A 15,056-nucleotide genomic window follows, 5' to 3' on the forward strand; every position below is an offset into this window, starting at 1 on the left:
GGACTGAAAAATTACAGTAACAATCTACCATCATCATATAAAACAACGGGATATTAAAAAAACACACAAACAAAAAATAAGTTGCTGTTGTGGCTATTGTGACTTTTTATACTTCTCATTGGTTTTCGATTTACAATAAAAGATAACAACATGCTCAATAAACGTCTGCAATTATCATTTTTTAAGATACTATATTATAACCAATTATTTGTGCCGAATAAACCAAATTATGATAACTAAGAAAATCGAAGTCACAGGGATCTCAAAAAACAAAGCTTGACATGAAGAAGCAAAACTTTTTAATAATTATCGAATAAAAGATTTCATGACCAATTTTGATGTTTGCTGCATCTTTATATAGTTAATTTATTATGCCGGCTTTATTTTTACACATATGTTGATTTTTTGAGAATAACGACGCTTAAACGCTATGTACAGAAATTTACAAATCTTTGCATAGCCTTAACCCTTTATACCTTCATGACATTTTTGATTTCCAACAAAGTGAAAGATCTGTCAGATCACAAAATGTCAATAATCTCAAGGTTCCAAGAAAAAATACCAGAAGTTTCGGAACTAAAAGTTTAACTTCCTTAGGTCCAAATATATGGAATAAATTACCCAATCATATGAAAACAGCAGAATCTTTGAATATTTTTAAGAAAATGATAAAATTTTATAATGGCCAGCATTGTTCTTGTGATGTCTGTTCACAATAACATAAATATGTTATATGTTTTTCTTTTGATTTCACTTACTTTATTTTTATAGTATTTATATTTCTGTCTATATGTCGGTTTGGATTAGCACTTTAATTAGAGCTGTTGTATTGTTTGTACACATTTTAACCGACAATAAATAAATTAACAACAACAACAACAACAGGGCCATCGTAGATTAACTGACCAGGGCTCATTTTCGTGTTCGACAAAATTTAACAATTTTGCGCTTTTTGCGCGCGATTTTTGTGCGATTTTTGCTTCAATATTTTTATGTATTAGAACAAAGATTTTGAATTCTTTAAAAGAACTATTTTGCAGCCTCTGTCTTTAGCAACAGTAATAACACTATTGGAACAAATTTTTTTAATTAAAAGAATATTCACGGCTAATTAGGATAACGAATGTTGTTTAAGTAAGCTACAAAAAATTGACATAGCAAGCATTTTTTTTGCACAATTTTGCTTAATTAAGCTGCACAATAACAAAACCATTGATTAAACGAAGGTAATTCGAAGCAGCGCGCTTCTCGAAGGCGTACGCGGTGAGAAGCCATTTGTGTAAACTCACAAAATTTTTCTGAAGTCAACGCCAGTAAACAACATCATCTAAAATTGGATAAAGAAATCCTAATATGGCGAACTACGTTATTTGTCGCCACGCAACTGATATTAGTGTATAATTCCATAAATAATTATATCAAACGATATTGTTGGCGTTTATACAAATTGACGTGATCATGGTTGTTTGCTAACACCAAAACGTTGTCAAAATCTAATATGGATTTGCCGTGAAAAAATCTTGATTTGTTTTATTGATTTAGAACCTGGCAGCAACAACTCTATTAGTATAAGCGCAATACTCGTCCGTAGAGAACTTTAAGATAAACCTGATTTAGCTGAAAACATGTTAGAAGTTTGTTTATAAATATTATGCTTGAACAAAAGATTTATTACCGTTGATCATATTCGTCCACTGGAAAGTTCTTTTCACAGCACAACAATTTCACTTATCAGCAAATTCTTAAAAATTCGTTCAGTGCAAAAATGTGACATGTAGTTATATTTTTATTTATAGAATGTCGTTTTGAGCATGATTAAGGAAGAAAATTCTCTTCAAAAGAAGATTTTTTTATTTTTTTCGCACAAATAAAGAATCTCAAAAAAAAAAATTATATAAGTTTTTCGTTACCTTCTAATGGCAATGGTTCAGATGACTTTTTAAAATTAGTAGATTTAATAAGATTGGATGTTTTGTTATGATGCGTCTATATATCACATTTCCATTTAGGTGCAAACAGTGTTGAGAATGCTGCTAGAAAATTTTCTTCGGAATGTAATCGTCTTCAGCCAGTTGGGTTAGTCTCCATGAATGGTCGGAATAACATCAATAAAATTTAGATTTTTGATAACATATTATTTACACTTTTATATTTTACTTTCAGTTTGGATGAATTTGAGTTATTCTTCAACAGATTTGATATCAAATGAGGATGAGGATCCTTTGATTATCTCCAGGTGTAAATATCGTTTTTTCTGTTATTATTACTATTGTTGTTGCTGTTGTTGTCGTCATTGTTGCTACTGCTGCTGTTGTGGCTGTTGCCAGGCGCAAATTATATTTCAAAGTTTTCCTTAAAGAAGGTACAGTGAAGACTTGAAGAAAAAGTGGAAAGGCCAAGGCAATATTATTTATGTGAATTTATATTTCTTAGCCGTTGACGGGGAGTGGGGTGAGTGGAATGATTTCACAACATGCAGTAAGAAGTGTGATACCGGTGGCATGATACAAGTTCGCAAATGTAACCATCCCGCCCCACGCAACGGAGGAAAATACTGCGCTTTCAAAACCTCTGGTAATTATAGATATGTGAGTTGTAACACACAGTCTTGTGAACCATACGGTAACTATATTGACTTTGTTCTCTTTCTTTATGCAGCCAGTTCGTGGGCAATGTTTATGACTACCTATTCCTTGCATACCAATTCATGTCGTCATTCACTGGTTCATATTGTTATGTAAAACTTAAGTCTTTCTTTTACCGAAGGCGGGCTTCTACTTAAAAAAATGTGGTCGAATCGATCGGCGTTGATAAAATCGAAGTTGTTAAAAATATAACATGGCCAAATTTTAGTCGATCGACATCGACCTGGCGATATAATTTAACCGATTGCAAAAAAGTAGGATTGCTTTCCGACTTTATCGTCTATCGATTAAAATTTATCCAATGAGATTATTGATTTAAACCCACATGATGTAAACAAATGTAAACAAATTGACGAAGAAATGAACTTTCAATTGTTTTCTTGTCAATGTCATGTTTTGAAATGAATTGACGCTTAATATCAGGTTATTATTATTTAACGAATGTTTATACAGGATTTGCATTTCAGTATATAAAAACACTGTTATAAATATGCGTCCTGAAAATAAAATGTTAAAAATATTAATATTCATTTAAAATGGTTATATACAATAGATAAAAAGTAAATATGTAATGTGAAAATTATGTATATTTGTACGGAATAAAATGAGAGACAAAAAGAGAGAAAGACTATATCGAGAAAAACAGGGAAACAAACTAAGAAACTGTCACAAAACGGTGCACTATATAGAGTCCTCAGTTGAAAAAGAATGTTAACACAAAACTCAAAAAGATTGTGTCAAAAGCTAAACCAGGCTGTATGGAAAACACACTCACAAATACACTTATCAAACAAAATGTGCTTGACACAAAGCTTTAAATTCCTCAAAAATTTCACATTGCCTAATTCCAATGGGTAAAGAGTTGAATAAACTCACACCCATTGAAAAGAAGCTTCCCTTTGCAAATTCTAATTTCACTTTAGGTATAAATAAAAGAAAACCGTTGTTTCTTGTTGTTCTTTGATGACGCTTCACAGTGAAGTAGTCTTGAAAGTTATCACAGACATTACCATCCAAACATTTTTTAACAAACAGCACAGCTCGTTTTTCAATTTCTTTTCTGATCTCAGGAACATTTTGTTGAGTCAGAATTCTAGCACGATTGTCAATGGATTCGAGTCTCTTTATTTGAGTATCACTGAATTTGAGCTGAACGTTACTGCAATAGGATAATCCTGGTAAAATAATAACTGTGTAGATCTTTCTAACAGCATCCGCAGTAAGACCCATTTTGAGTGAACTTAACAAACGTAGCTTGTTCGAAGCTCTTTTGTAAATCGTGTTGAAGTTTTCGTTCATGTTCAAAGATGGATCCAAAACAGTACCAAGATACTTATAATATGTAGTTGAAGATATTGGAACGTCATTGTAATATAAATTCATTTGTCGTGAAACATCGAGAGTCGTTTTTGAGTTCCAAATACCATTGACTCGGTCTTTCCTTTTCTGAGATTTATTACTAATTCGTTATCTTTGAGATATTCGGCTATCTTCTCGAGATCGTAATTGAACTTGTCTTCGATGTCTTGTAACCGTTTGCTCGCAAAATATAACACCGTGTCATCTGCAAACTCTATGACTTCAGAATATTTAACGCACTCTTCAAAGTCATTGAAATAAAGTAAAAACAAGATAGGTCCTAAGATGGATCCTTGTGGTACACCACAGACAATACTTTTCTCTTCGGATGCTACGTTGTTTACTACGCAATACTGCTTTCTATTGAAGAGGTAGTCTGAGAACCAATTCAAAGCAATTCCTTTAATACCATAAGAACATAATTTTGACAGTAATAATCCATGACTAAGAGTGTCAAATGCTTTTGACAAGTCAACAAAAATTGCACCAACTAGATTGCCACTGTCTACTTCTTTCCTGATGTTGTCCGTTAATAACGTAGTCGCCATCTCCGTTGATCGTTTTCGACGGTACCCAAATTGATTTCGAGAAAGTAAGTTATTTGATTCTAGATAATCAATTAATTGGTGATGAACAGCACAGTTCTAGAATCTTGGAAACTATAGGAAGAACTGAGATAGGTCGATAGTTTGTTTCTTCAGATGAATTTCCTCCCTTAAAAAGTGGCGTAACTTTTGCGATTTTCCAGTCCGACGGTATTGTACTGGTACGCAGCGACAGGTTTATAATGAATGCTAATGGTTGAGAAAGGAGTGTAGCAGCATCTTTCAAAACACCCGGTGGTATGTCATCTGCACCGGTGGCTTTCTTTCTCTTCAAAGATTTTAATTCTTTTTCGACAAACACTTTCGTGACGTAATGAAAATGAAAGAGTTTATCAGTCCTGGTCGAAATTATTGGAGTATATCTCCATATAAGGTTTCGTAATGGAAAAGCGACGTCCTTCAATTTTCTAGCGCAATCTGAAAAGTATCGACAAAATTTGTTAGCGTAAAGAAGTTTCTCAGCTGCATCCGGCTGATCACTATTTGTTGGAGATGATGACTTTCCTGCAGGAAATATGCTTTTGATTGTTTTCCAAAACTTACGAGGATTATGCCGGTTTTCCACTAACAAGTTTTTCTGATAACCATTTCTTGCAACTCGAATTTTGTTGTTACAAAGATTTTTTAATTGTCTGTACAAACACCAATCTGACGCTTTCTTCGTTTTTCGTGCCTTTCTCAAGAGTTTATCTCGATTGTTCATATGTTTCTTAATTTCAGCACTCAACCACGGACAGGAACGTCCTTTGACCATTTTGGTTATAACGGGAGCGTGCTTGTCGATTATAGCATGTACTGTTGTTTTAAAATATTCCCAGGAACTTTCCACGGAACTTATTTCATACATAGGTTGCCAATCATGATTATTTATGTCTGTGTTCAATTTTTCAGGGTCATATTTGTTGTAATTTCGACATCGTGTGGTGCGCGATTTAAACTTTTGATGGTTAACTTTTCTTACGCAACCAATACAATCGTGATCACTCAGACTCAGAGGTAGAACGTCCGTGTGGGAGATCGTCGAACTTTTGTTAGTAAATATCACATCAATTAATGTTTCAGTGTCTTGCGTTATTCTCGTGGGCTTTTTTACGAGCTGTACAAATGATTGCAATTTGAATATATCTTTGATTTCACGATGATCACCTTGTTTCAAATAATTTACATTAACATCGCCCATAATGATTGTTTCTAGTGTTAATTTATTAACAGCTATTAACATTTCTCTTAAAATTTCGTTAAAACGAGAATTCAGATATAGAGATGAGTCAGGGGGTCTATACATACAGCATATAAGAAAACTTTTTGCGTTTTTCGGAAAAATTTCGAGCCAGATACATTCAATGCCATTCACCTCTAGATCTTCCCTCCTTTTCCATGTCAATTGTTCCGATATATAAGTGGCCACACCTCCACCTTTCCCAATTTCTCTACAACGTGAAATGAAGTTGTACCCCGGTATTGTGTATAAATCGTTGTTATCAAACCCACTCTGTGCTTCGATGTGAGTTTCAGATAATGTCAAAATGTCTATACGATTTTCATAAGATAATAATGCAGTAAGATTTGCCATGTTATGAAAAATTCCTCTGATATTTTGGTGTAAGAACTTTATACCTTTCATGTTTAACGATTTTATCTGTTCATATTGCGGTCCTGGACAACTTTCGACATCTCCGCAAGCCAGTAATAACAAACAAATCAAACTTCTTTTTCTGTATCGAGCTATGGACTTCGATCTAACTGCAAACAGTGACGAATAAACGAATGTTTCTTCTTGTTCTTTACACAAACCAGTAATAGTGATACTGATCCCATCTGGTTGACAAAAGCAACTTTTTCTGATGCAAAAACATGTATAAATAAAAATGAACAACAGGAGCAAGCAAAACACGTCCGCACGCCTTGCCGCCATTATTTATATTTTGTAATAAATTAAAATGAATCGCCATCGATCGAGGTATGGTCGAATGTAAGTGGAAAGCAATTTTAATGTCATCGATTGGTTCGATCGTCGTCGATGTTAATGCCATCGATTGGTTTGATCGTCGTCGATGTGAAAGCCATTTATTGGTTCGATCGTCGTCGATGTAAACGCCATTGATTGGTTCGATCGTCGTCAATGAATTCAACCACATTTGTTTAAGTGGAAATCCGCCTTGGCTTTTGTGGTTGCATAACGATTAATAATAGAAATTCAATTTTATTTATTGTTGACGTAATAATAGCTATTTAATTACCCTTAAAAGAAAAATTTATTTAATATGTTATGATAAATAATTAGAAGAAATTAATGGCTTACCTACATAAAATTAATAGCATACTGTAATTGGACTCATAATAAGCTATGCTAATAAATAATGTGTATCCTTCTCGATATGAACGGCTATTAAGACTCACAATATTTTAAGGATCTTTGATTACGAATACTTATTCTTATACACAAAAGTTTAAAATTAGTATGCTAAAAGTGTTTGTTGCGAAAAATATAAAACCGACAAGAAGTACCTACGCAGTACACAATCAGGCAATGCACATTCATGCATTTTCATCAAAATCATATGCATCTTCACCAAGACATTATGCATTGTCACCGAAACATTTATGCATTTTCAACAACACATTATGCATCTTCACCAAGACATTATGCATCTTCCCAAAACTATATGCATCTTTAACAACACATTATGCATCTTTACCAAGACATTATGCATCTTTACCAAGACATTATGCATCTTCACCAAAACTTTATGCAACTTCACTGAAAAATACGTTTCCAGAAAAGCATCATGGATGGATAATTTGACAATTACCCCATTTATTGTCCTTACCATGTCTCCATCTTAGTTACTTTTAGTTGATCAAAGATCACTGACTGAGAACCTTTTGCCAAATCAATGTTCTCTTTTCAGAGATGGGAACGACGATGAGTGTGTTCAAATTGTATGAGTTCAAAATAATGCTAAAAGCCTCGGTTTTACAGAACACTACTTGAAGCTATAAATTTTATATTCCCTGAATCTAGAGGCAATGATGTATTGACACCTTGACCACGATCTGCTCCCTAGTATATAGAGTAGTTTAATATGCTCGTGATGAAATTCAAGTTAATTCTTCCTAAGCCATAAATCTTACTGTGTCCTGTAAAATCATATTTTCTTCCGTCACCTACCAGTCGGAGCAGGATTAGACTGCTATCCTTGAAGAAATTAAGTGCCATTATTGGCCAAGCCTCACACTGTATACTGCATCATTGCTAGATATGACTACATTCACTACGACATGAAGCAGTTGATACATATTTAAATATAAAGCGACACGAAACAGTACACGGTTACAAGAATCAGCACACCACGACATAAATCGATACACAGAAACATGAATCAGTGTATGACAGCATAAACTGGGACTTAATGACATGAATTAATACACGCACGAGACTTGAATTTCGATTTGCTTGTGAGGAATAATAAGGAAAAAAAAGCTTCTCACATATACACTATTACTTGGACATTTGCTGCAAAGCTTGTAAAACTAATTGTTATGGATAGTGTTTAAAAAAAAGATTTTATTGTCTGTATAAAAGACTGAAAATAAAACTGTTACAGTCCGTAGATAATTTTATAATAAATATTTAAAATATTTAAATTGACTTTTATTAAGAGGAAATATACGGTGCAGATTCTTGGAGCGCGTGGACTATTGTAACCAGTTGTTCAGTCACATGTGATGGTGGGATCCAAGAACAAAAAAGACTCTGTGTAAACACATTAACATCAAATCTTGGTAACACTTGCACAATGGAAAATGGTAGACGTGGCAATGAAGAGAAAACAACAACGATCTGTAACATTTTTAAATGCCCTCCAGAAGAAACAGGTAACCCATTTTAATATTATGTCTACGCCTTGATCATTTCGCACATAACGAAGCTGTAAGCTAAATTAGATTTACTGTCACGGGCAGTAATAATATTGTTGGCGTGATTGATTTTGTTCTTCAACAACATACCCCCCAGCTTCAAATAATCATGTCTATGGTGAACAGATGGCGCCAAATTTTATAAATATACAGACCAGAAAAAATTAACAGTAAACAAGCAATGTAACAAAGAAAATGTTTTATCTTTACTCACGAATTTGTTCTGTAAAAATTCAGATAATACCATTATATTTCGTCATGTTATTCAACTAAAAGCAGTCTTGCTATTTCGATCTTCACTTTTTTCCTGCTGATTTTTTTTATTTCATTGTAAAGAGTGTTATTAATTACTGTTTTCAAAGTTAACTAACTACTCGTTTGGAAAATGTGTAAAGATACTACACCAGCAAATATGCACTCAATTTCATAGCAAAAAAAAAAAAGATCAACAAGGACTTCTTTTACGGAGGTTGATTTTAAATATCGAGCCGGTATGATATTTAAAATCAATCATGACATCGTAAACTTCGCTGTATACGCGGCTTGTGGATTTTAAAGGAGGGGCGACCACCTTTAAAATCTATAACTGTAGCTTCACAGTTTAGTGACGTGTCAATTTTAATTCCTTGTATTAGTTTGCAACGTCACAACGTACTTTTTAACGTTGATTTATAATTATGCTAGGTTTCCACCAAGCGTTTAACTGGCGTTAATCTTGCGAAGTATGAGCGTAAAAAACACCTGCAATGCGATTTAGACGCTCATTATGCTTCACATAAGAAGATAATTATAAAATCAGAATTTTTTTGCTTTTTTTAAGTGGCTAATCAACGTTTTGCTAAGATCAATAAAAACCCAGCATACTTCTGGAAACCGTCCATTAATCTTGGTTCAAACTGGGTGCTAACTCGCGTTAACTTGTGTTAATTTTCATTCCTTAAATTTATAGCACATATTGAGCGTTTACATTTACAATAGTCAATATTTAACGCATAGAAAAGGTCTTTTGTTACAACTGTTGAGAAGAGTATAAAACGTATTGTGAATATTCGCTCATACTACATAGCAAAGTATAAGTGTTTAGTTTAGGTAGCAAAATTTGGCATTAAAGTTTCTTAGTGAATGGCCGAACTTACAATTTTAAAAACAAAATGTAAACTTTACTAGTGTGTTTTGGAAGCTGTATGACTTTTAAAAAGCTTTAAGCTTTCTTTTTTTACTTTGAAGAACAATATCTAAATGTGCATTATAAAAATTATGCATAAAAATATATAACATCAGCTTAACGCGCATGCAAATTAACAAAAAAAAAAACAAATTTAAAATTAACGCGAGTTAGCGCCCAGTGTGAACCGAACAGACAGATGAAAAAGTATCGGGTGTTTTATTCTTAAAAACATAGAAGGGACTGTATAATTTCTGAAAGGTTATTTCTTTAAAGGAGAAGCATACCCTTAAAATTATCTGGTTTAATTATTATTAATTTTTTATTTAAACTTGTTCTTGGTAACTAAATTGTACAATTTTACTTTGTCGTGATGGTAAAGGTGTAGACGCTAGAGTTAGACTACAACATAATGTGTCCGAAAAAAATATAAAAGAAAATACTTTCGCTCATACTGTAATGCTCAAGTATTTTGTGTATGCTTGGTTGCACTTCGTGTCTCAGTTAAAGTGCAAAAAAATGTCTTAGTATTCGGCACAAAATGACTGCGACCTCCATACAATTCCTTTGTATTTAAAGTCTGTGTACAAGCACATATGTTATGAACTCAGGATATGCTGGCTCTTGGGGTGAATGGCAAGATATCACGAACTGCAGCAAAACTTGTGGTGATGGAACAAAAACGAAAGCTAGAAAATGTGAAAATGATACGTCTATAGAAACACGTGAATTGTTATGCAGACTTATAAATGGATCTTATAGCAAAATGGAATATGAAGATAAAACCTGCAAATTGAGCACATGTCCAGAAAGTTAGTAAGCTTTTGATACTTTTTTCTGCTACGTTTTTTGCAAGCATAACTATGCAGCACAAATGTAGAGGGTTCTAGTGATAACCTCTTTGAACAGCATGAGTAAGCTACTTCAATTTTGGCGTTTTCTTATTTTTCACATACTCCACCGAAAATTGTTTTTATGTTTTTCTTATATTTTAAGTAATTAAAGTTTACACAAGTTCGCAAAAAATCTCCGACTTTAAAAATATATATTATGTTTTTCAGGACATTAATTCTGTAGCTATCGTTTCATCAATGTTATTTTCTTTGTTCTTTTTACAGTTCAACATTTCCTATTATCTTTGTTTTTATAAGATTTAACAAAAAATTAAAGCTATGTCACAACTTGCTGTTTAAGTCAACCTCGATCCCAGGACAAGTTGTCTCTTTTTGAATATCGGACGGCGAGACGAACATGGCCCTGGTGGAGGCTGGTCAAAAATCTTTGATTTTCGCAGATTTTTAATTAATGTACTCGTGTCTCGTTTATCAGGAATTTTATACTTCCTAGTCTTTGGTAAGCGAGTTTCAATTTAATTATTAGGGTCTGGATTTTATCGTGATCGATGGAAATAGAACTTTTTAGTGAAGACTGGACCTTGAAGGCTTTAGGTCGTGATGGCTCTAACGTATATTGATATTTTAAAGCGAATATCTTTCGCATTAAATAATTACATTTTTCAGTTTTGCCTGAAACCAAAGCAAGTCATATGTTTGGAAGCTTTGTTAAAGGGGAATGATGTGGTGGCAGTTCTGCCTACTGGATTTGGAAAATCAATTATTTTTCATTTACTTGCTGATCTCTTCCCAGTTAAAAATGAAAAGAATATTGTTTTGGTCATCAGCCCTTTAACTTCCATTATAAATGATCAGGTGAAATACTTGAATGGGATTGGTTTTTCTGCTGCTGTATTGAACTTGGAACAGAGGAAGTTTGAGGCAGATGAGAGCTTGTTTGGAAGTAATGATGCAGTGGAGGACGACCATGATGGTACAAATATTACAATTGATTGTGGTATTAAAAACGGAGATATTAAGATTTTATTTGCCCATCCAGAATCCTTTTTATCTGATCAAGGGCGTTCAATTTTAAAGAGCAAAATTTATCAACAAAATGTGGTAGCTTGCGTGGTTGATGAAGCGCATTGTGTTGAAATGTGGTAAGTAAACTAGCTCTAGCTGGCTATTCAAGAATATAGATTATAAAATTATAAAAAAACTTTGGTGGTTTTTAAAATTCATTTTATAAAATAATAATGAAGTACTGTAGGTATGTATATAGCACATATCATATGAAATATTTAACAAAACTGAATATATACAGTATAAAAATCTGTTATATATATATAGCTATATGTAATATATATATGAAAATATATAATGAAACTAATATAAACGAACATATCTTTTGACAAGTTGATAATATATATCTGTTGGTACATAATATAATAAATTGCTAATATATTAGCTATACAAAATTTTAAAAAAAACACTCCATTTATATGTTTTAGGGGTGCTGAATTTCGTGAAGATTTTGGAAAATTATGCACACTAAATCTGTTGTCAATATGATCTGGGATTACTTTTTTTAAAAATTTAAATTTTGGGAAAAACTCAACCAGAATTCTTCCAATCAGAACCTTTGTTGTCTGTCTGTAACATTCCAATTCTGCCATATTGACAGCAAATTTCTTCCTGTCCATATATCGAATATCTCCAATTGGCTGGTTGTTTGGAAGATGGTCAAAAGGAATTCTGTTTGCGATTAGATTTGTTGCAAAAAGATGGTAATCTTTGTTGTCAACACCCTTTCTTGTCTCCACTAGTACTTTCAGATCCCAGTTATCGCCGCTTCCTCTGAGTGTTGTGTTGTTTTTCACTAAATCAATCGCCTTTTCCATATAGTGGCTTCCAATCAAGTTTAACAGATTTCCTTTCATCTTGTGTGACAGGCATACTCCTAGTTTGTTGAATCTTTCTTGTAACTAGAATATAAGTACCCAACATAGCTTAATTTAGTTGTTCGTTATGTTTACTTATATCCAAAAACATGTTTTAATGAAAAGTTTTAATATATATATATATACATTTAGAATTTTTTGGATAAATTTTTACCTTTCTATAAAAAGCAAAATAAGAACAGAAACTTTTTCTATTAGTCGGAGTTAAAATCTCAAGAGCATTTCCCATTATTTACATCTTACATCTACTGACTTATATATTACCTTTTTGCTGCATCCACCCTCAATGATCAAAACAGTGTTGACTCTCTGATATAAACTAAGTTCATGCCACCGCATTTGCATCAGTATGGAATATATGAAACAAAATTTGTTTTTAGTTTCAAGTACAATATCCTTTTGCCCACACACAGCACTAAGAACATCAACAAGTAATGGATGATTTTCTTTGATCTCAGCCCACAGTTTTTCAATATTAAAATTTTGCATCTCTTCATACCCTTTTTTGTGTAAAATTGATGGTTTTTTTCTTGTGGCAAGTTTTTTACAGGAACTTTTCAAATTATTAATATAATTATTTTTCAAATATGTAGATATAGTTGGACAGTGGTTAATGATTGTATTTGCTACTACCATATTATTATTGGATTTAAGCGCTGTTTCCAGTTTTAATTTTTGCATTGCTGGTATATTGTCTTCGGGAGAAACAATATTGCGTGGTTGCAGTTGTGTGGTAGGAACTTCAGTTAACTCCTTGTTTTCAGCAAAGTTAAGTTGCTTTCTAGATTTTCCTTTTTCGTTCTTTTTCTCACTTTCAATAGTTTGATTTTTCTCGTTATGCGGAGACAATATGCCACGTTTGACAGACACGTTTTGTCGTAACTGAATTTGATTCAGTTGAACATTTTTCCGAAAGTCTGACATTTTCTCGACAAAGGTGACACAAGACTGACATATAACAGTTGGAAGAGCATCCAGTTCCGTTGTTCTTAACCCACACGTTAGACTTATTTTGTTCTCAATGTTTTTGTTTTTTCCAATATTGCTGAATATTTTTATAAACAAAGATTTTTGTTTTAATTTGGCACATAACCTGCAGAAATTTCTATCATTGGAAGTGTTACGAAAGTAAATCTTCTTAGGAGTAGCTGGCTTAGCCATTCTTCTATACCTTGAATAAAAAAAGAAAATTTTTATATTTAGCAATATAGATGTATATATATAAATGTATAGATAGCTTTGTGTTTTTATCTTATATATAATCCCTTACCATTTTTAGAGTTAACAGAATTCTTGCAATATGTAAAATCTGTGTAATTAGCATGGAAAATACATCCAATCCTTTATCTGTTTTTGCGTTGATGTAGCTAACTGCGCTTACTTTGTATTCTGATGTTCAGTAGTAATAATAATAATAAATAACTAGTAGCTATCTATCTGTAACTATATATATGTCTACACTTCTTGTTTTATAACTAGCTAGCTCTAGACAATCTCTTGGTCAGTTGCTAATATTAATTTGAGCATAAGTAGCATGTAGTTACATACAAGCACATATGGACTGAGAGTTAACTAGTTAAAACTAATTGAAGCCATAAAAGTTTCTTGCCAAAATGTATTTTTCAAATATTTTATGCACAGTGTCGGCCATCTTTATTGTTTACAGTTAGTTTCAGCGTGAATATTTCACGGACCGAGTGACGTTTTATCTTTCGCATAATTAGGTGAAATTCTCGACCAATCACGGCTCGGAATAAAACCAGCCTCCTCCAGGGCCTTTTTCGTCAGACCTATCAATAAGCGCAGCGCCGATGAGAGACAAAAAGCCCTGGGAACGAGGTTGTGTTTAAGTGTCACAATGAGCAGTAATGCGAATACGAAATATTGCAACAGAAACAAAAACTTCTTTACATTGTGGATTCTTTTGTAATATTGCAGTAATTGACATTTAGGCATACGAAAGACATTGGTGTTCTCTGTTATTTTTGGAATCTTTATTCTTATTATCATTCTGGTTGTGAACTGTTTAATATGGAGGCAGCTTATGAACGCCAGACAAGCTGAAGCTTTGATAGAAGAAGGAGTCCAGGAACAAGGGAAAGAAAAAGAAGCAGGAGGAACTAAAATAAAACACACTGAAGAATCTTACCAAGATAGTATTGCCGAAGAAATCGTAGATGCCGATAGAGATAAAAGTGAGACGTTACAAAAGCTGCCATATCAGAAAGGAATTAACACTAAAAAATAACTCGATGCATTTTATAATAGAATTGACATGGGTTTGAATTTTGTCAAAAAATGCTGAAACAATTTTTTTAGCGTTGTTTCTTATTCTTAACCCCTCTGAGAATCACCTTTCTTATATCTATGTAATGCAAAAAAGACTACCTACAATGTCAGGCTGTAGACATCAGCAATTTTTTTCGCCTTTTTTAAATAGGGCCGAAAGTATTAAATGGTCAATACTCTGCAGGCAGCAGGTTTTGTAAGCGCCTGCTTCAGAACACGCGTAGGCAAGTAGACGGCGTTTAAAATTTTGCTTTAGCACACCGACGTCACGGAGT

General features: G+C 33.1%; 3 protein-coding genes across 3 annotated transcripts; 2 read left to right on the forward strand and 1 right to left on the reverse strand.

Moving 5' to 3' along the window:
* Window positions 1–4,619: 4,619 nt before the first annotated feature.
* On the reverse strand, window positions 4,620–6,747 carry LOC130629969 (uncharacterized). The gene is made up of 2 exons (XM_057443360.1): window positions 6,512–6,747; window positions 4,620–6,450 (listed from the first exon to the last, which is right to left on the reverse strand). Exons 1-2 carry the CDS (start codon window positions 6,745–6,747, stop codon window positions 4,620–4,622), a joined length of 2,067 nt encoding a protein of 688 aa, XP_057299343.1.
* Window positions 6,748–7,987: 1,240 nt separating this feature from the next.
* Window positions 7,988–14,810, forward strand: LOC130629970 (hemicentin-1-like). The gene is made up of 5 exons (XM_057443362.1): window positions 7,988–7,997; window positions 8,049–8,159; window positions 8,273–8,488; window positions 10,307–10,507; window positions 14,445–14,810. The coding sequence occupies exons 1-5, from the start codon at window positions 7,988–7,990 to the stop codon at window positions 14,738–14,740; spliced, it is 834 nt and encodes a 277-aa protein (XP_057299345.1). The 3' UTR covers window positions 14,741–14,810.
* Window positions 11,059–12,314, forward strand: LOC130630233 (ATP-dependent DNA helicase RecQ-like). Its single transcript, XM_057443642.1, has 2 exons — window positions 11,059–11,691; window positions 12,043–12,314. The coding sequence occupies exons 1-2, from the start codon at window positions 11,150–11,152 to the stop codon at window positions 12,101–12,103; spliced, it is 603 nt and encodes a 200-aa protein (XP_057299625.1). The 5' UTR covers window positions 11,059–11,149; the 3' UTR covers window positions 12,104–12,314.
* Window positions 14,811–15,056: the final 246 nt, after the last annotated feature.

This window comes from Hydractinia symbiolongicarpus, chromosome 2 (genome assembly GCF_029227915.1).
Source record: "Hydractinia symbiolongicarpus strain clone_291-10 chromosome 2, HSymV2.1, whole genome shotgun sequence".
NCBI classification, from domain to species: Eukaryota; Metazoa; Cnidaria; class Hydrozoa; order Anthoathecata; family Hydractiniidae; genus Hydractinia; species Hydractinia symbiolongicarpus.